This window comes from Sinohyriopsis cumingii, chromosome 1, assembly GCF_028554795.1.
Source record: "Sinohyriopsis cumingii isolate HCF-2022 chromosome 1, ASM2855479v2, whole genome shotgun sequence".
Classification (NCBI taxonomy): domain Eukaryota; kingdom Metazoa; phylum Mollusca; class Bivalvia; order Unionida; family Unionidae; genus Sinohyriopsis; species Sinohyriopsis cumingii.
This window is the reverse complement of record NC_142961.1, coordinates 135,437,256-135,464,364: the sequence shown is the minus strand read 5'-3', so window position 1 is coordinate 135,464,364 and position 27,109 is coordinate 135,437,256. Positions and strand designations below refer to the sequence as shown.

General features: G+C 35.5%; 1 protein-coding gene across 4 annotated transcripts in view; it reads left to right on the top strand.

Moving 5' to 3' along the window:
* Window positions 1-27,109, top strand: part of LOC149807910 (dedicator of cytokinesis protein 7-like) — a 184,966-nt gene that overhangs the window by 130,575 nt on the left and 27,282 nt on the right. For all 4 annotated transcript variants that reach the window (XM_089971876.1, XM_089971895.1, XM_089971866.1 and 1 more), the window contains 7 exons: window positions 1,400-1,558; window positions 3,540-3,716; window positions 11,394-11,510; window positions 14,819-14,962; window positions 21,465-21,596; window positions 25,010-25,144; window positions 25,974-26,063. In XM_089971876.1, coding sequence (XP_089828002.1) covers window positions 1,400-1,558; window positions 3,540-3,716; window positions 11,394-11,510; window positions 14,819-14,962; window positions 21,465-21,596; window positions 25,010-25,144; window positions 25,974-26,063 — 954 coding nt within the window. The remainder of the gene's footprint in view (window positions 1-1,399; window positions 1,559-3,539; window positions 3,717-11,393; window positions 11,511-14,818; window positions 14,963-21,464; window positions 21,597-25,009; window positions 25,145-25,973; window positions 26,064-27,109) is intronic.

Here is a 27,109-nt window from a genome sequence, read left to right as displayed (position 1 = left end):
CATTATCTGTCCAAAAAATTCATAATTAAATAATTGTATCGTCTTTTTTTTACACATAGAAGATAATCTTTTTCATTAGATCCTTAAATATTTTCTACAAAATGTTCTACTAAAAAGATTTATGTTTGCAGAACAGATAAAATATAATGGAGAATTTTTTAATGGAGAAGAATAAGAGATTATAATAATTTACAGTTAAGGCATTGTATTCTGTATTTAAAGCTTTGTATTTTCAACCATGTATTGTTTATATGTGAATAAAATAAAAAGAAAATTTAACTTTTCAAGTGGCTTTGAAAACTCATTGTATGATTTATATACATCAAATGACTACTGCTAAGTGTATGTGTAATTAAATCTCATATCAGAACCAAAGACTTTTTAACTTTGAATAAGTATATAGTTGAGGTATTGAATAATAAAACATTTACAGAAGATTAAGAATTGAAGGAAATAATCACTATTTTTAATCATGCAAAAAGACCTTTTGATCAGGGTATATCTTGTGTTGATTGTGAATCTACCCTTATTCTTCAGTCCACTTTTCTGTTGTTATCCTTATGATAGGGTATATCTTGTGTTAATTGTGAATCTACCCTTATTCTTCAGTCCACTTTTCTGTTGTTATCCTTATGATAGGGTATATCTTGTGTTAATTGTAAATCTACCCTTATTCTTTAGTCCACTTTTCTGTTGTTATCCTTATGATAGGGTATATCTTGTGTTAATTGTGAATCTACCCTTATTCTTCAGTCCACGTTTCTTTTGTTATCCTTATAATAGGATATATCTTGTGTTAATTGTGAATCTACCCTTATTCTTCAGTCCACTTTTCTGTTGTTATCCATATGATAGGGTATATCTTGTGTTAATTGTGAATCTACCCTTATTCTTCAGTCCACGTGTCTGTTGTTATCCTTATGATAGGGTATATCTTGTGTTAATTGTGAATCTACCCTTATTCTTCAGTCCACTTTTCTGTTGTTATCCTTATGATAGGGTATATCTTGTGTTGATTGTGAATCTTCCGTTATTCTTCAGTCAACATTTCTGTTGTTATCCTTATAGACAATATCAAATAATGATTGATGTGTATGGTCTCTTATTGTCTTTAGAAGATCTACTTCTGTTTGTTAACAGCTGGACAGTAGCCATTACAGCACATATAAAAATAGTTTTTTTTTCCAGATTTGAGTTTTTAGAATTCTCAAGAATATCAAATTTTTAATACCCATATAAGAGGAAGAAAATGAATTTTGCAAAGAAAAAAGTCAAAAACTTTTGATTTGTCTTTTTCTTTAATTTGGGAGGGATAGAATTGTGAGGTGGTGGATGTGCATATTTAATCAGGTCGGTATTATTGAAGAAGCATAGTTTACTCCCAAAATTGTTATTTCAGAATTTTGCCAGGGTGAAAATGCAGGTGACCATGTCATTGAGCTCTCTTGTTGGTCAGAATCAAAACTTTAATGAGGAATACCTGAGAAAATCTCTCAAAACCATCCTTACCTATGCCGAGGCAGATACAGAACTAATGGAAACCACATTTCCTGACCAGGTAAATATACTTGAATAAATGATTTTGAATAGCATATTTATTGAAAATGTACTGCAAGAAGGATTTACTAATGTATGACACAATTGCGGTTACTGTATCAAAAACATGGGCAGCATTTGTTACAGCTAATCAGAAGTTCAGCATAGCCTCAGATCTGCCATCACTTAATGTTACAGCAGATCGGAGTCTCTGTTGTTTGCAATTGTATCCAACTTGTACATGAGTATTTATGGTAAATCTGTGCAGTATACTGTCTAAAGTAATTCTTTTGCTAATCAATGTAGATAACAAGTACTTTTCCTGGAGAAAAGCTTCTTGACATTAATAATTGTATTTTTACTTAATAGATTTTTAGATATTCATTTCTTTCATTGCAGAATGTTTACACGTGGTAAATATATGATTTTGAGTTATTGTTTCAAAGATGCATGGTAATTTTTGGCCTTAACTCATTCGGCCCCAGCACTGTTTTCAGTATCTCTGCTGATATGCCTCAGAAGCACAAAGCTGTGTCTAGCTGCTTGTGCCCCATAGTTTTTACCTGTTTGAAAACATCATGCACATGCATTCACTCTTACCTTAATTTCTCTTCTTATGTCCAAACAAAATCCACGAAATTTTCACCATTTATTTCAAATGAATTTGTCGACACATTGCTATAATGTTTTCCCTATTTGTTGAAGTCTTTCACAACTTATTTATACAGTATTTACAAACTTATGTACAACGTTTCTCCACAAGAACTCCGTCATCATCGCTGTCAGCATCATCATCTTCAGACGATTCAGTCTCAGAAAATTCTATGTCCAAATCTAAATCTCACAAAATATTCAACTGCTGAACATATCTTTCCTCAGCTTGCTCATTATTTTTAAGATTAAACCCAAGAAACTCCACATTTTTGCTCTTATCAAAAATCACTATTCTGTCCACCATCATTTATGATTTTTCATGAACAGAACATGTGTAGTTAAACCGCTCTCAAACTTTAGCCTTTTGCTTCTGAACAATTCAGATTTCCACAAATGAAAGTAAAATCATTTCTGATTGGTTTAATAGTTGTTTAGTTCTTGGAATAAACCATTTCTAACCAATCAGAGACGTTGTATCTAACACACATTCATCACGCCTGGAGACGGGATCGGCCATTGAATGCAGTAAACAATTCACGACTACAGGCAGGATCGGCCAATGAATGCAGAAACCGGATCACACCTACAGACGGGATCGGGATCGCCGAATGAGTTAATATCAAGAACCTTTGATCTTAACAGCAATTGGAATTTAATCATACAATTTAACTGTGTTTAAAAAATAGAACTTACAGAGTGAAATGATTGCTGTAAGTTGGAGAGGCATTTTGTTTATCCACTCCTTCCCTCCCCACATAAACACATACAGTTTTGGACCCATTTTGCTATATGACAATTTGATACATAATGTTTACAGATACAAGTCACAGCTACTGTCTTATGAGGTATAGTCATAGATGTGAACCACCACTACTGCTTTATAATGAGGTAGAGCTGTAGGTATGAACCATAACTACTACTTATGATGAGGTAGAGTTGTAGATGTGAACCACAGCATATGCCTTATAATGAGGTAGAGCTTTAGATATGAACCACATCATCTGCCTTATAATGAGGTAGAACTATAGATAAGAACTTACTGCCTTATAATGAGGTAGAGTTATATGCAGTTGTATTTAGGAACACACTTCTACAGAAATTTTTCAAAGTACCTGCTTTTCATGGTGGTGTTTACATTTGTTATTTGCTCAGAATACTATTGCATATACAGACGTTAAATTATATGGTTCAGATCATCTTGAGGTGTTCCATTTAGTGAAAATAAAAGAAGGTCATATTGATGTAACTCTCCTGATCCATGTGGCTTTTGTGCCATGCATGCAAGGATTAGGCAAAATATAGCATTCTGTAGAATTCTAATAAGAAACATTCTTCTGTTTCATACATAGGTGAAAGATTTGGTGTTCAACCTTCATATGATCCTTTCTGACACAGTGAAGATGAAGGAATTCCAGGAGGATCCAGAAATGCTGCTAGATTTGATGTACCGAATTGCCAAGGGTTACCAGACCTCCCCTGACCTCCGACTGACCTGGTTGCAGAACATGGCCACAAAACACAGTGGAGTAAGGTCTTTTGATAATATGCAGTATTGTTGATTGGGTCTATATGACTTAACCAATGATGGAAATTTTATCAAGGTAGTAAACTATTTGTCATTTCTGCCACAAAATGATGTAGATAGGGATATATTTCTGTTGTTCTTATTCCTTTGTTGTACTTTTCTAACCAAATCAGAATTATTATCAGTTAATTTATTTTTCCTGATGTATGGCCATTCTTGGATAAAATTCTGATCTGCACTTAACCACCCATATTCCAATAATTTTGTCCCCCCACCAGTTCATGGAAAGATGGGGTCATTGTGTGCATATTTCCATTTTTCCATCCCACAGTGTTCACACAGTCTTGAAAAGCACTTGAAATTTGGTGGCTATTTTGAAAAGTACTTCAATTTGAATTCTGATACAAACATTTCTGGAAATTCTGGAAAAGTTCTTGAAAAGGGCTCAAATTTCAATACATATTTCATTGAAAAGCACTAATTTTGCTGACTTAAATATCAGAGAAGAAAATTAAAGATCAGCTTAGAATGTTACAAATTTGATTATCCTGAAATTTTATTTAAATGTAAAAGTTATGTCTCTTGCACATTCATTTCAACTTAGACTTGAATTGCTTATGTATTTGCAAGACTTGGATTACTTATATATTCACTAAGACCTCCACTTGAATTGCTTACAGATAAATTAAGACTTCCACTTGGATTGCTTACGTATTCACTAAGACTTCCACTTGGATTGCTTACATATTCCCTAGACTTCCACTGGATTGCTTACGTATTCACTAAGGCATCCACTTGGATTGCTTATGTGTTCACTAGACTTCCACTTGGACTGCTTACATGTTCACTAAGACTTCCACTTGGATTGCCTTCATGCTTATTACAATAATCAGCTGTTTTAGGGCTCTGGGTTCAACATTGCTCCAAGCACTATACATGCTGTATATGGGCTAAGCAATCAAAGTGCTAAATGTTGTGTTTCTTGAAAGACATTAGATCAACAATAACTGTTGGTCACCTATTAATGGTGGGAACATTATCCTGGAGTCAGTGGCTTTGATGCACTTAAGCACTTACTTTTTCCAGTTGAGAAATATTCTTCATTTGTATAGATACCTCTCATTTCTTTTGGTGAAATTTATTTTCACCTACATCATATGCCCCAAGACCTAGGGAATGAAATCAGTTGTATTCAGTTTGCACAACCTCTACACATACTGCATGGTACAATAAAATAAATAAATAAAATGCTTATTTGATAATCAAATGAAAGAAACTAAGCTTGTACTGTTAAGTTTATCCACTTTTTTTGCTTTATGAGCATCCATAGTGTGTGCATCACTTTTGTCAGGTAATGCGACACATTGGTTATTGATGTGAATATAGAGAAATCATGTTTGATCGTTTTTAGAGGTTTAAATTTTATCAGACTGAAAAGTGGATCCAGCAAGATCACAAATGAGATGGTGAGAGAGAGATCAACTTATTGCTTGAAGGCACCTGCCATTCATGCATGACATGGTGTAAGGTACAAAATAACCAAGAGTGTGTTATATCCAGGATAACAGAATGACATTATCTCTCAAATAACAATCATTGTTAGAAAATACATTCACTGTGAGTGCAATCTTTTTGCTTACATGGGTTACAGAAAGCACTATTAAGGCAAGTTAATGCTATGTATACTATTTACCCTGTGGACATCAGTACCCATTTGTATCAGTTATAATTACAGATCGCAAACAAATAGAATCTCAGGTGTTAAATAAATACATCTGGAAGCAAGCAGTAAACTCACTTTTTGAACTTACCAGTAGGATATAGGATATCAGATACAAATGTTATTTTATTGCAAAGCAAGTCAACCCCAGAGGGTGACTTTGGATTCTTTAAAGTGTGCTGATTTTTTTTTTAATGTACACAATTGGCTGACAGAAGGAAACCAGTTTTAGTTCCTATGTACCGGTAGTGTTCACAGGAATTTTGAAAAAAATTGAAACAATGGAACAGTTTTTAAAGTGACACAATATAGTGCTTTGTGCATGGACATTGATGACCAAGCATCTTCCGGTAGATTTGGAGGAGAAAATAAAATCATCTTATGAATTTGTGAAGGCAAGAAGAGGATGATATCCCTGACAATACGATCATTGACATGGACTAAAAGTGTGAGAATTTGCATGACTGGTATAGATTTTAAAAAATCTAACTTTATCCCTTTCAGTTTCATAGCAGTAGATGTGTTGCCTCCAGTGATAATTTTTCATAGATCGAGGGAACTAAAATATATTCATGCACTGAAAAGATGGATCATATGTGTGCAGGAGAAGGGTTGAGTTGATGAGGTGATGCTGCTTTAGATTGAAGATTTTTATCTCAAATACACAGTTTAATATTTTTCTTAAATAAAGTTTCATTTTGAGTGCATTTTATTGCATGTAATTTTTGAATGATTTGAAAGATGTCCCACAGCTTACGACTTGAAAATAAATGATATGCCCCAGAACATACATAGTACAAAAAAAACTTACTTTTAAAATTAATTTATGGTGTCCCAACATATATGGTAAATATGGTTTTATTTTTAACAAATTGTTTAATTGTAAACAAATGTAACATGTGGCATGTGAATTTTTTTCTAAGCATTAATTGACAGTGTGGGTATTCAGAAGATCAGTCTCTTGAATTACTCATTTGGAACTTCAAAACTGTCTTGTATTCCTCATAACTCAATTGGCACTTCAAAACTGTCTTGTTTTCCTCATAACTCAATTGGCACTTCAAAACTGTCTTGTTTTCCTCATAACTCATTTTGAAACTTCAAAACTGTCTTGTTTTCCTCATAACTCATTTTGGAACTTCAAAACTGTCTTGTTTTCCTCATAACTCATTTTGGAACTTCAAAACTGTCTTGTTTTCCTCATAACTCAATTGGCACTTCAAAACTGTCTTGTTTTCCTCATAACTCTTTTTGGAACTTCAAAACTGTCTTGTTTTCGTCATAACTCATTTAGAACTTAAAGACTGTCTTGTTTTCCTCATAACTCATTTGGAACTTCAAAACTGTCTTGTTTTCCTCATGACTCATTTGTAACTTCAAAACTGTCTTGTTTTCCTCATAACTCATTTTGGAACTTCAGAACTGTCTTGTTTTCCTCATAACTCATTTTGGCACTTCAAAACTGTCTTGTTTTCCTCATAACTCATTTATAACTTAAAGACTGTCTTGTTTTCCTCATAACTCATTTGTAACTTCAAAACTGTCTTGTTTTCCTCATAACTCATTTGTAACTTCAAAACTGTCTTGTTTTCCTCATAACTCATTTTGGAACTTCAGAACTGTCTTGTTTTCCTCATAACTCATTTAGAACTTAAAGACAGTCTTGTTTTCCTCATAACTCATTTGTAACTTCAGAACTGTCTTGTTTTCCTCATAACTCATTTGTAACTTCAAAACTGTCTTGTTTTCCTCATAACTCATTTTGTAACTTCAAAACTGTCTTGTTTTCCTCATAACTCATTTATAACTTAAAGACTTTCTTGTTTTCCTCATAACTCATTTGGCACTTCAAAACTGTCTTGTTTTCCTCATAACTCATTTAGAACTTAAAGACAGTCTTGTTTTCCTCATAACTCATTTGTAACTTCAAAACTGTCTTGTTTTCCTCATAACTCATTTGTAACTTCAAAACTGTCTTGTTTTCCTCATAACTCATTTTGGAACTTCAGAACTGTCTTGTTTTCCTCATAACTCATTTATAACTTAAAGACTGTCTTGTTTTCCTCATAACTCATTTTGGCACTTCAAAACTGTCTGGTTTTCCTCATAACTCAATTGTAACTTCAAAACTGTCTTGTTTTCCTCATAACTCATTTTGGAACTTCAGAACTGTCTTGTTTTCCTCATAACTCATTTAGAACTTAAAGACTGTCTTGTTTTCCTCATAACTCATTTTGGAACTTCAAAACTGTCTTGTTTTCCTCATAACTCATTTTGGAACTTCAGAACTGTCTTGTTTTCCTCATAACTCATTTGGAACTTCAAAACTGTCTTGCTTTCTATGTAACTCATTTCACTAGCAGTGCAATTAATCACTGACTAGTACTGTTTCAGTGGCCTAGTGGTTAGAGCATCTGCCTTGGATGTGGGAGGTCGTGGTTTCGATCCCTGGCTGAGTCATACCAAAGACTTACAAAAATGGTACTAACAGCTTCCTCACTTGGCACTCAGCATTAAAAGGTTAGTGTTAGGACTGATCAGCCTGGTGTCAGGATAATGTGACTGGGTGGGACATCACGCTACATGTCTGCGACATGATGTCCCAGTGCTAGACATCACTAAAAACTGCCACACTGCAGACATCGTAGTGATATGACTGAAATTTTTTTAAAGCTATGTTAAAAATCCAAATCACACACACACACACATAATCACTGACAAAAGACATAATTGTACAGGTTTTATTTTCAATTTATTACCAATATCTAGAAATTAAGAAACTAAATAGGGGAAAATAAGTTAAATATCAAGATTCAGCCAATGTACACCTTTCCCTCGATAACTCGTGCATGATGAAGTCCACAAACATAGACTTCACTATAAGCGATGGGGCGAGTTACAGAGAAACCTATAAAAATTGAAAAAATCCACTTAGACATTGAGAAAATCATGGGTGTGTGTGTTAGGGAACTGGACTATTTAATGACTGAACCTTGTTTTACAATCATCTTGATAATGATTGTTAATAAAGCGCTTTTTCTAATGAAGTTGTTTGTTATTCTGTATAAATAACATTTATTTTCAAAATATTCAACATGTGAAAGATCGTTCCAACTGGTTTCAACAACCATCTCGTATATGCGAAAACATCTGTGCATTATGTCACTGCTTTTTGTTTTGTTGATTAGTCTGTTTCCGGAATGGTATTTAATAGTATACTACCAAGTTGAGAGCTAAAGTGGCAGAGAACTAGACTAACTGTTGATACACCACCAGACCTGCCAACTCTTACAATTTTGCTGTAAGTCTTATGAAAATTACCCTAAAAATATGGAGGTATGCATAGAAGCAAAATGACCATTGCTGAAAAGTCTGGATAATTTGTTCATTGTGTTTGATTTGGATCCAGGTTTCATATTAGAATTAGTGAAATTAGTCAGGGAACCAGACTATCTTTACAGCAGCACCTCAGATGCTTTAAACTGCACCTATTTGTTCATGTGAAGCATGTGCTTGATTAAATTGTTGATTATAGAATTTTTGTTAAAATGGCATCGAGCAAGCAATGCATGTTTAGGATGAAAGGGAAAATAATCCTCTTGAACAGTGTTAATAATCAACACAGAAGAATAAAAATGAGTCCTCAGATGCTTGTGAATAAAAGCTGGAAGGAACACAATTACGTTTATTGGACATCACATGCCAATTTTAGTATGATGGCAGGTGATATGATTGCCACCATCATGTGAAATGGAAAAGAATTATGTCAAGTTGAGAGATAGCAACAAGCCATTGAATTGTATAGGGTTTGGAATTAAAGTTTCTGCAACTGTACTAGTGGTAAATAAAGTCTATGCGTACTTTACAAATTTTTAATTTGAACATAACATTTATTGTTGCTGCATGTTTCAAGTAGCGAACTTTTAATTACATTTTCCAGCCTTACAATAGCAGTTTATGATATTTTGTTTCACCTTACTGAAAACTGGTCAGACTTACAGAAAAAAAATCAACTGCCTTACTGAGAATGACTCAGGGTTAGCAGGTCTGCACCACCAAACAAGATTCCTTTTTTCAAAAAATATCAACATTTATTTCGCGAGACAATTGTCCATGTCAAATCTCAATTTTTATATTGTTCAGTTATTAAAATATTGCTGTCATGATTTCATTGGACGTAATAGTGAAACTTCTTATCATCCATGATGATATCTCCAAGTGCCAGTTCAGGAATTCTCTGAAATTTGCTTGCCTGCAATTGTCTGTATCTGTGAAACCAAGCTCTTTATTTTACGAAGTATTCGTTTCACTTGGTTGCCTTGCTATCTTTGATTACAGTTATGAATGAGTCGGTTATTTTAAGATAGTTTATGTAACATACACCATAACATTTATAATATTGTTCAATTGATCAATTGAAGTGAGTTTGCCCGACATATGACCAGGGCCACTAGATTTTAAGTATGTATGATTTGCATGCCTTTTAAATTTTCTTTTATTCCACCTCCCTTACTTGATTCAAAAGACATAATGTGAAAATACAAAGGAGGCCAGCTTTTAACTATGTGCAACAATGCAACAAATACTTCTGCAAGTCAGTTATCAAAACACGGTCGTCACTTAATTAGTTCGTGAGTTATTGGGGTGCAAGATATCAAGGGAGTGGTGTATGTGGAAAAATGTGCTGTTATTTGCCATGAGATGGAAATAGCTAAATTTAACTTTATATAAATGAGAAAAAAGGTAGAGGATTCTGATTTAACTATTAGACATATGGTAAAAAGTATGTTTTTCCTGCAAATTATGTTATCAAAGAGCCAGCTATGAACATCAGTGACAAAAGATCCATGGTGAGACATGGTTCAAAAGGTGATGAAAGGATCAGGGTGAGAAATGGATATCGGGTATCACTTTTCTATCAGTATTGTTGTTTTTCATGATGTGTGTTCAACCTGGAGGGTACTGCTTATTACAGGCAACAGGTTACACTGACCAACTATTCATGCTCCATTAACTTTGTTGAGTTAGTTTGCAGAGCATTCTTTGTAATGCTTAAGTTTTTCTCAGTTGCACTTTCCATTCTATAACATTAGACCTAATGGAGAGAAATGGATTTGTTTTATAAAATTATATCATGCCTAAAAAATGTACTGTTTACCATATCCTCAAGTTCATCGGTCAATACTTTCATGTTTTGTTTTATCTGCTTTATAACTTACAAGCTGTTTTAAGTACAGGAATGCAGGATTTTTTTCTCAGCTTGATGGCATTTTGTGTACTGGGTTATATCTGCAGGACCAGGATCAGTTTTTCCCCATTTTCTGTAGTGACGACCAAAAGGTTTTGTGTTCAGTTCCCATCATTTAATCAGCATGGATCAGTTGCAGTAAACTGAGATGTATCATTAGGAAAAGCATTTAGTTGGCTTGATATGACCAACCTTAAAAGTTTTGCTGTCTTGTAAAACTCCATTCCAAACAAAACCAGATCTTTCCGTGCTTTTATCCAGTGCCCATTGAGATAGGGCCATGAATCTTGGTTACTTTTACGTCTTCTCAGTAATACTACTGCTCTGTTAGAATAGCAATAAATCCAATCATTGTATACTTTTTATGACCTTTTCATGGTAGGCAGAGGAAATAAATTCATTAAATTTGATTGTTATATTGCCCGCATGAACTGATGTGAATATAGAAAGGTCATGCAGTGGTCAATATCGAGAATTGCTTTATGATAAATCAGTACATGTTTTCAAATTGGCAATGTTATTCTGAGCATCAGAAAATCATTTTCATTGTAGAATTATTCACAAGTAAGAAAGGGTTTTCTGCACGTTTCTGCATACTGTATCACTCTGTCTTTCCTGATAATTTTGATGTCTGCTAAGTTGCTAAAAGCATGTTTTAGGGGACTTTCTGTTTGGACACTGGCCTCTATGATTTTTTTTTTTACTTTCAGAGAAATAACCATGCAGAGGCAGCCCACTGCCTAATTCACTCAGCAGGTCTGATTGCTGAATATCTCAATATGTTGGAGGACAAGCCCTATCTGCCTGTCGGCTGTGTGGACTTCCAGGTATTGCAAGGCTTCATTTTACATCTGCATGTGTGACATGCTATTGGATAGCACATTATATATTTCAACCACTAAAATTTAAGTTTATAAGGAATGTTGATGCCATTGTTATGTTCCTTGTGAAGTAATGCCACAGTGAAAAATGTGTTTCACAATATTTTGACAAAATATGAGTGAAAAACTAAATCACATGTGGCTTTGCAACTCATGAAAATGCTGTTTTTCACCCACTAAGTTAAATATATCCCTTAATCAGTTGATACAGGTAAATATCCTATTGTGTATTTTAGATGTTTCTTCACAGCAGTAGACTGCATCAATAGTAGATTGCATCATTAGTAGACTATATCAATAGTAGATCAATAGTAGACTACATCAGTAGTAGACAACATCAAAAGTAGACAACATCATTAATAGACTACATCCATAGTAGACAACATTATTAATAGACTACATCAATAGTAGACTGCATCAGTAGCAGACCACATCAGTAGTAGACTACATCAATAGTAGACAACATCAAAAGTAGACAGCATCATTAATAGACTACATCAATAGTGGACTACATCAAAAGTAGACTACATCAGTAGTAGACTGCATCATCAGTAGACTGCATCAGTAGTAGACTACATCAATAGTAGACAACATCATTAATAGACTACATCAATAGTAGACAACATCATTAATAGACTACATCAATAGTAGACTGCATCAGTAGTAGGCTACATCAGTAGTAGACTACATCAATAGTAGACAACATCAAAAGTAGATTACATCAATAATAGACTACATCAATAGTAGACTACATCAAAAGTAGACTACATCAGTAGTAGACTGCATCATCAGTAGACTGTATCTGTAGTAGACTGCATCAGTAGTAGGCTACATCAATAGAGACTGCATCGGTAGTAGACTACATCAGTAGTAGACTACATCAATAGTAGACAACATCATTAATAGACTACATCAATAGTAGACTGCATCAGTAGTAGACTACATCAATAATAGACAACATCATTAATAGACTACATCAATAGTAGACTACATCAAAAGTAGACTACATCAGTAGTAGACTACATCAATAGTAGACTGCATCAGTAGTAGACTACATCATTAATAGACTACATCAATAGTAGACTACATCAAAAGTAGACTACATCAGTAGTAGACTACATCAGTAGTAGACTTCATCAATAGTTGACTGCATCAGTAGTAGACTACATCACACTATTTCATTATGGTAGCAAGCTTCCTATCTGGATTCAAGATTTCCATTTGTGAAGTTAGGAAAAACAGACTACTAACCAACTACTGCAAAACGAAGATTGCATGTTTCTTTGGGTTTTTAGTTTGCATGATCTTTAACTGTCTTCTGTTATTATTATTGTCAGAAAAGATAGTTACAAAATGCAAGGAATCTTTAGAAAGTTTTAAATATTAGTGTGCTGTACAACAAAGTTCTTTAATATTAGTGAATAGTGTGACAGTGCATCTCCTCATTGTACTCCCTATGTACATTAACACACTTTCTTGGTCTCATTATTCATTTATTAAATGACCTTTAGCATTCATTTTTGGGTAAGCTGTTCATACGCTGGAAAACTGTACTTCCACCTGCGTGGCAGCTTTAAAATTCATACCCCTTAGTGAATCTTTGATAACAGGATTCAGCGAAAAATCACTTGGTGCAAAATCAGGGATGTATAGAAGATGTTGCAATGTTTGGGTGCTGTGTTCCTTCACAAAGTCTGTTGCAACTGAAGATTTATGTGCTGGTGTGTTGTCATGGAGAGGATGGATACGTTTGATACTGTTCCATGGACGGGCAGTTTGGTTGGGTCCCACAACTTTTGGCAACACTTTGTAGGCTTAGAAATGTCCAGCAACACTATCAGAGTTAGGTGCAGATACCAGGATGACCTAGCTTTATACATTGAAAATAATGCTTCTAAAACTCACTTGACAGTCCAGCTACATTGAGTTATTTGTGGTCTCTGATCATTTTCTTCAATCCAAACTTTATTGTTTCCTTTTGATTTGGATTCAAAACAAGTAAATCCATGTTTCATCAACTATGATAATGTCACTGAAATACCCTTAGTCACTCTTTTCATATTTGGTGAATAGTTGTTTGGCAGTTTCAACCCGAGTCTGTTTTTGATAAGCCTTCGATTAATGCAGGACCCATTTTGCTCAAACGTTTTTGAGCTTCAAAGGATATTAAAAACAGCAGATGAACTAATGTCTGTGATAAATGTCTTCCAATGTGTATCGAGCATCTTTATCAGTTGTCAACTTTGCAGCAGCCACTCCATGTTCACCATTTCTGACAATGGTCTTCCAGAACATGGGTCATCTTGCATGGCTTCATGACCATGCTTTAAAAAAAGGAACCACCTCAGAATTGTAGGATTTGACATGATTGGATCCATGAACTTTATCCAAGTTGCTTTGATGTCAGTGGGAGAGTAAGAGCACCAAGATTTTACAGTATGCTGTTTGTTCACTAGCAGAAATGTTATCCAACAACATTTTTAGGTCACTGTTATTTACCTATGTTACATCACATGCGTATATCTATGGGTGTTCTCTTTGCATATAATTTTAAACAAAGCTATTTTGTCTATTAATCAGTCTTAACTGTAATGACAGGTTAAAAGAAACAAATGCTAATGCAAAATATTTAGAACTTTTCAGGTAACACTCAAATATACATCTTTGGATCAGTGATAATTTTTTTGTTAACATTTAAATAGAATTTTGTGTAGCTTGTCAAAAGCAAGTCAGATGTAGAGAAAACATTTTTCTCTGCTGTTAAAAACATCCTATAATTTCATGTTTTATATTGACCTATTATATCATTTATTTTGTCAACTTCTCTGGAGCAGATGATACACAGAATTTGATATAATACATGTTAACATCAATTCCTGCATAATTATGGTGAAAGTGTTAATTCTAATAGTTACACATCGACTCGTGCTTCTTTACAATTTGAGAACAACAATTAGATCACATATTTGTACAGAATAAAGAAACATTGGCAATAAAGCCAGAATAGAAAGCTCATTTGTCACAGGTTCTACAGTTCAGCATTGATTATCCCAATTGTTTATCAAATTTTTTAAAAATTTGATGCAGTATAATATTGGGTACTTAAGCATCCCCTTATTTCACTCCTTCTCAATTGTCTCAGTTGCCAGTTATCTGCTTCCTGATGAAAGAAAATAGACAACTTTATATTTCAATCTACATTCCTTGTTATGAGAATTTTAATGAATGAAGGTAACTGTTGATTCCTCTTTCAGAAAATCACTTCCAATGTGTTGGAGGAGAGTGCCGTGTCAGATGATGTGGTGTCACCAGACGAGGAAGGAATCTGTACAGGAATGTATTTCACTGAGGCAGGACTTCTAGGGCTTCTAGAACAGGCAGCCAGCTGCTTTAATATGGTAAGTAACAAATTTACCACACCATATTGCCAGAACATTATGTTCACAGCAAGAAAGTGAACAATGGACCAGAAAATTTGTTCCATACAAGGGTTGATGATTTCTTAATTTTTATATTTAAAAGAGTTTTTTTCTCATACAATCTTGATCACTTTGTTTAAAATAAGGGTAATAAGGTCGAGCTAAGATCCCTTCCTCGTGATGCTTGTCCATAATAGCCTAACACTGGATTCTTTGAAGATATCGTGTAAATTGCAAGAACTCACCCATTTCCTCAAAGTTGGCTGATTCCTATATGTTAACATTCAGCCACCCAGGCTTGAATATAATTAAAAACTTTTACCAAGCCTTTGTAAGCAGCATTTAGATTGATTAAAATCACATCACTATAAGGTATTAGTTTTTAAAACCAGAAAGGAAATTCTTATGTATTCTTTATATTCTGTATGGCTTTATCTATCCTGTAAACTATTAAGCCTAATTCTTAAATAGTGTGTTGGAATGTAGTTTTATTATTTGTATTTTTTATCTTCATTGCTTTGATATTTTTAGCACTTTACCTGTATGTCATCTTGTAAGGTCCAGTCTTTTGTTTCAGTGTAAAAGGATTTGAACTTCATCTTGTGTGGCCCAGTCCTTTGTTTAAATATAGAAAGAACTGAACCTCATCTTGTCAGGTCCAGTCTTTTGTTTCAGTGTAAAATGATCTGAAATTCATCTAGTCTGTCCTAGTCTTTTGTTTAAGTATAGAAATAAATGAACCTCAGCTTGTATGGTCCAGTCCTTTGTTTTAAGGTAGAAAAATCAGAGCCTTAGCTTGTCAGGTCCAGTCCTTTGTTTGAAGGCAGAATAATCTGAATGCAATTTTGTTAGCTTGTATGGTCTAGTCTATTATTTTAAGATAGAAATCTGAATGCAACTTGCATGCCAGCTTGTTGATTTTATTGTTTTTGTGAGTTAATGCCATTTTATAGCACATGATAGGCTATACATGGTGACCAGTATGTATGGTGGAGGAAGAACCCAAGAAAACCCCAAGAAGAACCACTGACCTGCAGGAAGCTACTGGCAGGCTTTCTCATATACCCACATTGACCCAGCTTGAGACTTAATCCCATGTGAACAGAGATGAAATGTCAGTGATCTGTAAAGGTGAACACCTTAGACCACTCAGCCACCCAGGACCCTGCATGTCAGCTTGTATAGTCTAGTCTGTTGGTTTAAGATGGAAAAATGTGAATGCATCTTACATGTTAGCTTGTTTGGTCTAGTCTGTTGTTTTAAGATGGAAAAAATCAGAATGCAACTTACATGTCAGCTTTTATGGCCTAGTCTGTTGTTTTAAGGTAAAAAAATCTGACTAACTTTTCAAAAGTTCTGTTACAACTCTATGGTGTGAAACTAAGTAAGAGACAAGAGTGAAAACCAGCAAGTTTTGTCAAATTCAACAAATAATTTATTTCCCTAGAATACAAAGTGAAAATTTAACTTTACAGTATTGTGAACTAATCCCCAATAGTCCTAAAAGTTCTATAACAAGTGCAAATGTATAAAGTTCTAATTGAATTCCAGTGGTATTCCAAATAAATTCCGATATTGAATGTGTTGATGTGCCTGTAGCATTGAACATGCTAATATGTCAATGGCCAGGAGTATGGTGATGTTTTAACAGATATTTGATCTAGCAAAATAATATAATCCAAAATTTTCATGTCTGAATTCACTATAATTCCAAATTAATGTTCCAGTCCAAGAATATAATACAGCACTTTGTAATTCCAGTGGAATAATAATTTGAATAAATTAATCCATCCAAATCAAAAACTGAAGACAACAGTAAAAACGATTCTGCTTCAGATGTTAAGGCGATGATGAGTAATTCTAAGGTAAACATGATTATATACCCTCCACTTAACCTAGGTCGTTATTGCTATTTTCTGAAAATATGAAAATACTCCAACAGCTTATAGGAAACTTCCATTGTGGAAGCTTCTAAGGTCAAAATCAAGACTATCTTTAACTTAAATCAAAGTAAACATATTTACTGTTAATAATGATCAGAATATTTAATCTTAGAGAAATTTTAGTTACATCTGATGTTGTTTACAAAATAAATGTCACTGGTCAGGTAGACCATTAACTTGATTTTGGACTAAGGTCAATTACAAAATACAGATATGGATAACATAGTCATGGAGAAATAGCCAACAAACAATACAATTTAATATACATAACAGTACATTAATGCCATATGAGAAAACCTTTTCAGTATTAAATCTAGAAATAGAAATTTGTCATCCTACCAAACTCTGATTCATGTGTTAAGGTACTAATTTCAGGATATTTTAGCTTTAGATTTTAAAGATTGCAGTGTATCTTTTTGAAATATGAACAAATATCTTCAACTGCACCCACTTCTTGGAAATGTAGCAAATGTCCCATGTCTTGTTTATTTAAAAAAAATGAATTTAATTATACTACTACTACAACTACTACATTAATTTTTATATTCTTATTGGTTTATTCATGCGTTTCTCCATTGAATATGTTCCCTGATCACATTAATGTTAGGGAAATGAGCCTGCTACCTGCCAAATCCAGCCCTAAAAGATTAACATTCAGATTTTACGTCTATATCGTATAGACAAATGGCTTTAACTATTAAATTCCATGCTGCCACAAGCTAGTCTTTAGCTTTGCTGTTGTAAAGTGAACATCATGCAAAAAACCTCCCTTAAATCCATGCCAGTATCGATATGAATTTTAACATCTGTTTAGAATTGGGATTTATGATGTGTAATAATCATTCCTCTACAGGTGGTATACATTAGTTTTCAATTTGTTTCCAATATTTTCATGAATTTGTCTCATTCTCAGACTTTGTCTGTTTAGACAGGTTGGTACAACACATTATCATTGATGCATGTTGTGTTTCAAATTTACTCACTCAGTAATGGGTGTTGTTTTAGTAACTTATTAACACTCTGCAATTTTTGTTTTTTTGTGTCTTTTAAGTGAAACATGATAACAGTGTGCCATAAATGCAAGAAGTTCATGGCCAGTGAAGACACACATGAGTGGTGTCTGGTGGGTACAAAATGTACTTTATCCTTATCTTGCAGTGTGTGCGCAGTGTGGTCCAAGAATCTATGGGCCACTGTCTTACAGAAGTAGGCCAAAGAAAATCTCACAAAAACAACTCAGATGCATTAAGCACTCATCTGAAAACAGAATCTGGTGTGAGATGTTGCTTCTGCCGAAATCAGAGAGCAAAATAATGATGTGGATTTTAGTGATAGATCCGTCCAGCCAGCCATGTTTATGGCATGACCATTAACAGCGCTGTCTGGACTGCATTCTGCATGACTGGCAACTGTGCCAGCCATGCTTCATGTGAACCAGCTGTGTGTCCTGGCTCGAGAAATTTGTCTGGCAGAGCCAGCATTCCATATGATTATGACTTACCCACTGAGAAGTTACTATGTCTTATAAAAAGATGATGGCATTGCATCATCAGTGCCACCATTGATGTTTTATCTAGATAATGAGGCAGCACTGGAACATTACACTACACATAGAGAGTGTGAAGATGCTTGTAAAGCACAGCCTTACTCAGATCCCACCATGGAATGGACTGAGTTAAACTTTAAGGCTGCCATCCAAACCCTACTGCCATATGTGACTATAAGGTCAAAGCTTCAATATTGACAATGAGGAAGAGACTTCATCCTTCATACTGCTTTTTCAGTGATGATCTGGAAGATTAATGATGTATATGTGGAAGAGTCGGTGATCTGGGGAATGCTAAGGCATTTTTTTAAAACAAAAGCCACATGCCAGCAACATTTTCATTGTGTTGATTGCCTTTCATACTGAATTCTTGGGTCTGGATAAGAACTTAGTAGCAGTCTGCCCTGCTCTTTTATGAAGTGGATAAGAATTTAGTAGCAGTCTGCCCTGCTCTTTTATAAAGTGGATAAGAATTTAGTAGCAGTCTGCCCTGCTCTTTTATCAAGTGAATAAGAATATGTTTCATTCCACATCAAAGTAGGTTCAAATTGTTGTTCCCACATCTTTGATGTTAAACATGGCCTCTTTAGCAATTTTCCGACTGGCCAAAATATCAGGTAAGGAGTATGCATGGCAGGCAACGGCCAGAATTGCTCAGGTCATTAACAGGGAAGCTCATCATTCTATGGTGATTATGCTGACTGCTTCTGTAAATGTGGCACATGTTTGCATTCTATGTCACTTAAGCCACATCATGACCTGGCATTAAGGATGATGCTTTTTATGCCTACCATTACTCCAACTCACCACCCACACTGCACAGTTTTTTAAGATCAATTGCCCATGCCACAGTAGAATGACAGTAGACAAGCTAAGAAATGGATTTTTTACCTCACAGGTTCATTTCATGTCTCAATCTAATGCCAAGAGGCAACAGTCTAACCAGTTTAGGAGGCAATCTGATGAGGGGGGCAAGAAATTACAATTTCTGCTCATCCAAACCTCATATCTTGATGTTGACCTACCAACCTCATTGCCTGCAGACAGTGTACCAGTGGGTGCCAAACACTTGCATTTTCAATCTTGGATCAACCTATTCCTCAAGATTAATAGGCGATCCAAGTCATTTCAAAGGGCTTCGGATTTCATTTACCCTAAACCTTCATCTTTCTTTCCCTTCCCTTCTGACAGCCATACTGTCAGATCAGGAGAAGGGCAGGATATGGTCACTTATTGACAAAAGTGCAATGGAGATTATGATTGTGAGAAAACCACACTGTCAGGGGTTTTATTCAAGGCTTTTCCTTATACAAAAGGCCGATTGCAAATTAAAGCTAAACTGAATTGCCTCAACCAATACATTTTTCTGCTGAAGCTCAAGATGTATGATATCCTCCAGAAATCTGCAGTAAGTTCTATTCTTCTGAAAGGTAGAAACAATCTCCTATCCCATTTGACTCATCTCAGTTTTCTCATGAACTTTAATGAGTCTGACCTTGAGGCAAGTCATAGCACACATAAACATTTTCTCCCAGTTATGGCTGGGAAGCAGGATATCACCCCTCAAACCACATCTTTATGGCAGAAATGGGTAATATGCTTGGCATACTCTGAGGTCTCATAAGATTAGAATCGCCTCATGAGGATTTCAGCTCATGCAGTTTGAGTGATATCTGAGTTTTGCTTTCAAACATAACATTTGACCGCTCTGGTGGCGTAGTGGTTAGAGGGTCTGCCTCGGATGCGGGAGGTTGTGGGTTCAAACCCCAGCTGAGTCATACCAAAGACTTACAAAAATGGTACTAACAACTGCCTCGCTTGGCACTCAGCATTAAGAGGTTATTGTTAGGACTGGTAAGCCTGGTATCAGGATAATGTGATTGGGTGGGGCATCATGCTATATGTCTGTGACATGATGCCCTTGTGCTAGGCATCACTATAAACTGCCACACTGCAGACATCATAGTGATATAACTGAAAAATTGTTAAAGCTTCATCAAAAATCCAAATCGCACACACACACACACACTCAAACATAACATTTTAATCCAAAACGTGATCGAAGCTATTGAGCTTTGCAGAGACAAATTCTGAATCTGGTAGAGCCTGTGGTGGCAGCCAAATGGCCACCAGATCCAATTAAAACCAGTGTAGCCTCTTGGTTTCAATGGATTTACCAGTGAAATTTAGTCCATAAGAAAAATTCAATAGTCAACTTCATAACTGGTTAGAGAAGTTACAGATGCCATAACTGTGGGCTGTGTTGCTTTCAAGTTAGAAGAGCAGTTTATCATTTGCAAAGGGAATTCAACCATTTTATTCCCTTGAAAGATAACCAAGGTATAGATAGGATGCTCATTCATCTGCCTATTACTTATTCTTCTGACAGTAATGTGATCAAGGAATATATTTGAAGGAGAAAGGAAACTTTTCCAGTACATTCTTTCTCCAAGAATACTTACCCAATAATATTACTTAAAAACTTGTCCAGCCACATTGCTATGTGAACATCCTTGTTGGATATTTCTCTCAGCTTAAGCACTAGTGACACTTAGTGGTAACAAGGGGAAGTAATAGGAAAGAGTTATTGCCCTTTGTCTATGTGATGTAGACCAAAACACAAATTTGCACCTTTATGTTGAGCTGGATTTGGGAGTTAGCAGGATTATATATCCTAAAGTGAATCTGATTGGGTAAGTATTCTTGGAGAAACATAATGGAAAAATTTGCTTTATTTTGTGCTGGCACAGAATTTTTTTTAAATCTTGTGGTATAAAAACTTTCATTAATTACCTAGATATGGTTGCATGGTCATTATTTTTGCACAACTATTCATATTGATGCAGTAATTAACATGCGTAATTCATATTGATATTTTCCAAAGGCTGTATGTATGAAAAACTTTTTCCTATGTGGCTTTGTTAACATATTGTTTAAACTTTCCCAGCATGAAACACACTTCATAATTCACATATTATTTTTTTCTGTTCAGGCTGGAATGTACGAGTCAGTCAACCATGTGTACAAGATCTTAAATAACATCCATGAGGCCAATAGGGACTATAAGAAACTGGCCCACATTCATGGCAAACTGCAGGAAGCCTTCAACCAGATCATCAGACAGGTGAGATCCTAAGAGATGGGTGTGATTGTGGGTGTGTCACAGCATGAAATCTTGTGTAAATTGGAGTATGATGTCATATTCAGTAATGATATCATGAAGGAGGTGGACAGGTATTTCTACCAAGATTTCCACTGCATCATAAGCAGCTTTCTAGTTGTCATTGTTGTTTGCCTAAACATAGACATAAGCAATACTTAGGACGCTAAAAAAAAAGCATACTGATCATACTTGTAATTTTTACCTACAGAAGCTCTGCATAGCATGTACTTTGGCATCATTGTGCATGTAGATACGTCAATACATTCACATATTGATACTTCCACATATCCATAAGGTAGTGTTAAGTTATTTGGATTAAAGCTCATTTTTAGTTTTTAATTTTTTACTTAACAAAAGACTGGGAATGACAGTCTCTTGTTAATCTGTTAAACAGACTTGCTTGTTTTTAGAGTATGATACTTGCTCATATGTAAGTTGGATCCAATACTTCACTGACCCAGGTATACTAATGCATAATGTGCAAGGAGATCTAGGTCAATGCATTTTGTTAGGAGTAATCAGTAGAACACAACACAGACATGCAATGATGTGTAGCAGTATATGTTCTTCAGGATATCTCATTGATACCTGACTAGAGATGAATCGGGTTGTTCTACTTTGTGTACTCTCCCACAGCAGAATTTGACATGACACATCACCCTAGTTATTGTGTGAACCAATTAAATCATCTCTGAATGGTGGCTGTTTTTATCTCACACTTCCTTACCTTTTAATTGCCACTATATCAGTCGTTTGCCCTGAGGATAGGTTTAGCTGAGCTCTGAGCAATACCTGTTTACTGCTCATACATACTATAGATTAGAGGCATCATTGGTCAAGAAACAGGGTTTTTATGTTGAAAAAATTTGGTGCTAAAATTCTGGAAAACCGTATTTTTCAAAATGACCATGTTGGGCAATTTGGGATTCCAAAAAGATTGTGTTTTTCTTGTGACACAGTATATTATGGCAGGTATGTTTATGATCAGTCTAGAATTGATGGATACATATTTCCATGTCCCAATTCACCCAGCTTGGTGCAAGCTCCTTTGCTTTGCCTACCAAGGAAAGAACATACCAGTCTCATGCACTCCAATTTAGTGTCAACATCATTTTATTGGCATTTAAATAAATTATCAGCTGCATCATTGCCCTGTTCTAGTTGACTTCCTTAATAATGACTGCAGCATATTTGGAAGACATCCTCCAAAAGCATGGTGAGTTCTATTCTGGAGAACAGCAGGAATGATCTCCTGCCCCTTTTAGGTTACCTAGGCTTTTTAGTGAATTGAAAAGGCTGGATCTTGACCCATTCCATCATTTTGCCCACCTGGGCAAGGAGTTTATCACCAGTCTCAACATTATCTGTCTCTCTCACATATGCGTGGTACAGATTATTGAATTTGTTGAGTTTTTTTCCAACAGTGAGTAGATTACAGCAAGAGTTCCTGCAGCTCTTTGGTTTGCTTATTGCAGTTGCAGATCTGATTCTTCTGGTCTTTTCATTTGCCATGTTGCAAATGACCCAGTGGTACAACCTTTCCGGTCAACTCAGTTTTTAAAGTTAGGTTCATGACCAGAACAGTATTATTGTTACATCAGTGTTGCATCAAGTATTGGCTCATGACAGGAATTCCTCTGGAAAAACCCTCCAGAAATTACACTATTTACATATTCACCTCACATTTTTAAACTGATTTTGATAGTCCCTCTCAGATGGTAGTCCCTCTCAGATGGGAGTCCCTCTCAGATGGTAGTCCCTCTCAGATGGGAGTCCCTCTCAGATGGTAGTCCCTCTCAGATGGGAGTCTCTCTCAGATGGGAGTCACTCTCAGATGGGAGTCCCTCTCAGATGGTAGTCCCTCTCAGATGGGAGTCCCTCTCAGATGATAGTCCCTCACAGATGGGACAAGTCCAGGATGAGTGACATACTCAGTCTAGCAATTAGTGTGCCCAGAAATTATGGGTGAAGTCAAACCTGCTCAAACAACGCCATAGTCACAGCTTTTCAATCTTTGTCCAGACTAGGCTCCTTCTTCATGCCTGATTCTTGTCAGGAGAGCTCGGTGACGAAAGGAATTTCAATCTTTGAAGGCTTCTGGTGGAAAGTGGCATGTGTTCAGGGACTGGTGCACATGTGCTGTGTACTGAAACCTCTTGGAGTAATGTTTTTAAAGATCTTTCAGGGATTGGTTATAAATAAAGAGAAAGGTAATTTATATTGAAAAGTGAACAACTTCATTAGGAATTATTATTTGTTTCACCATTATTCCCAGAGCAGTTATAAAATGAGTATTCAACCATCGAAACCTCCTCCTCACATTCTCTCATCATGCCATTCATCTCTTTCCAAACTTTTCAGACTTATCTCAGTATCTTGAACCTGTGCATATGCTGTGGTCTTTGTTTTGTGACCTGGCTGTGCATGAGTTATCAAAGATGTATAGCTGTTGTGATAAGATAGCTTGAAAGTAGTTTCTCATTATCCCTTTCACATAGTTTGTAACATGGTAAAACAAATCATAAGTCAGATCCAACCACAGGTAGGAGGATTAAGCAGACTCCATATTAGCCAGAGCTATTATAGCTTATTTATTTATAAAAAACCAATTAAATTTTCTAATTCTCTAATGGATTAAAATAATGCTAAGACATTCTTTTTTAACAACATGAGAAAAAATATCTGAAAATGTGCTTAGTTTTTCTGCTATTGTGTTTAATTCATCGTTACCCTTATCACTTCCTTTATCTTCTACTGTAAACCACTCCGGTGGCCAAGTGGTTAGAGCGTCTGCCTCGGATGAGGGAGGTTGTGGGTTCGATCCCCAGCTGTGTCATACCAAAGACTTACAAAAGTGGTACTAACAGCTGCCTCGCTTGGCGCTCAGCATTAAGAGGCTAGTGTTAGGACTGTTCGGCCTGGTGTCAGGATAATGTGACTGAGTGGGAACATCATGCTATTTGTCTGCGGCATGATGCCCCAGTGCTGGACATCACTTTAAACTGCCACACTGCAGACATCGTAGCAAAATGACTGAAAAATTGTTAAAGCTACGTTAAAAATCCAAATCAAACAATCTTCTACTGTCTACTGTGGTAGCACAATGAGATCATCTAGGTCAGTCGTAAAAGCCCTAATCATGCTTGTGGTATATGATATGTTGTGTGTTTTACAGAGGACTATTTACTGATCATTTATCGGTTGTCCTCTACTGTTGTGACAATAGATTTAAGCTGTTTACTATGCATTCAATGGATTGTTTTGTTTCTTTTCCTTGTGATGTGGTAAAGGAATGGGGAGAAGGAAGAAAATGAGAAACATGGTTTTTCATCATGAAATGTTCTTTTATTTATTTATTTATTTATTTATTTCAGGAAGGGAAGCGTATGTTTGGCACCTACTTCCGTGTTGGTTTCTATGGCAACAAGTTTGGAGATCTTGATGGAGAGGAATTTGTTTACAAGGAACCTTCCATAACCAAGCTTCCAGAAATCTCCCACCGTTTGGAGGTCGGAATCCCAAACAAAAGATTTTAGTATAATTAGGTTGGAGTGAGGTGAAAATTGATAAATGATAAATTCAGTGAATTGTATTGAATTATCAGTCATCCTCTTTTGAACTGTTGTGGATATAGACTTAAGCCTTAAATCATGATCTGGGTGTCTGTGTTCTCCATCATTTCCATATGGCATGTTTAAATAATGGAGAGAAATTAAAAAAAATGGAACTTTTAATATTCAGGATTATGCTGACATGCCATTGAACCTAATCCATCCATCCGTCCATCCATCCAGCCAGCCAGCCAGCCAACCATCCATCCATCAAGACATACATACAAACATACTTTAACAATGGATATTGCAAGTACTTGCATTCTTTGTATCATTACTAGCATTAGGTATATGTTTTAAGAATGCAAGTGCTATACCACGCTAAACAGTACCAGTTCTGATATTTGTATAGTCATGTTATATGGCTGTACTTCAGTTAGAAGTTCCATTTTGTTAATGTATTAGTTGACAAAGCATTTCTTTTATTTTGTAATTTGATTCTTTCTTGTGTTTCATGATCATGTATTCTAAATTTGATAAACCTGACATAGTTTCTGTTGAAGAGGAAATAAAGTTAGTCATACATACACATACATACATACAAACAGACAATATGCAGTGCTTGGGGTGGGTGTTGGGAGTTGTGTGTAATATGTAATAAGAAGCTTCTCAATTTTGTGGTGGATTGCCTTTGAAATTGCTGCTATTTGTTCTTTTGTTTCTTACATTATAAATACCAAAGTATTTTACAAAGTTTGAAGATCCTTTATCTTTTTCCATGTTTTAGAGTTTCTATGGAGAAAGATTTGGTTATGACAGCGTGCAGATGATTAAGGACTCCAACACTGTGGAGAGAGAGAAACTAGATCCCAACAAGGTAACAATATACCATTTAATCGAATGATAACTAAATTCATGTTTGTCTGTACCTATCAATCACAAGCTTGATCCTATTGCAACCTGGCTTCTTTTCTAATCCCTAAATTCCAGTGATCTTAAGAGCACTTATCTCTCGTTTCTTTCATGTCAGTTTATTTACTGTTGCAGTTTGATGGCAGGGTCAAAGATTAGATGGAATCGTAGATATTGGTATATATAGAATTTAGAAAGGTTTCATATTTAATTTATTTACTTATTATTTAGATACAAGTGTCTTGCCAACTTATGGATAAGAGTACAATTTAATTCTGTGTACACTGTGCACATGTTAGATTCATTAAGACGAATTTTGACCTTGCCATCAGATTGTTGCTGAATACTATTTTAACTTTGGCCAAATTTTATCAATAAAAATAGTGGTTAAGGTACCCAGTTGAGCTATAGCTATAGGTCCCATAGAGTCAAATCAAGCTCTATGGGATGAAGGGTCTCAGAGGTAAAAGCTGGAGAAAGTTATCTTGTGTCTCTGTCTCACAGCTTTTCTTAAATGACATTGGTAAGGGAACAGTTTCACTTGAATGATGTGCTGGTGGCAAATACTCTAACTTTGTGAGTCGATATGCGCAAGAAATTCATCTGGTCTTGGGTTATTTACACTTTGTCTGAATGGGAAACCCAATGGATCCAGGATGAAAGAGCCTGCACTGAAATATTGTACCTTACTTCTTTTAGTGATAAGAACAAATGGGATCTCCCTTTTTTGATCATCTCAGTAGGCTTCAGGTACAACTTCATTACCCAAAGAGGGCCCTGAAGATGAACGTGGGAGAAGAATCCAAAAACTGAGGTTCCTTGACAAAAGGCTGTTTCCCATGAGTGGGAGGCCATTCTTAGTACTTAAACCAGGGATTGTTATAAGTAAAAATGTACCATTGTTGCAAAATTGCAGGTCAGCTGATAAGGCATAAATCCTGTTAAGATTAAAATATCTTGGCAGCAGGTCTCATAAGAAAGGTGAGTCAGGAAGGCTATAAAACACTGATT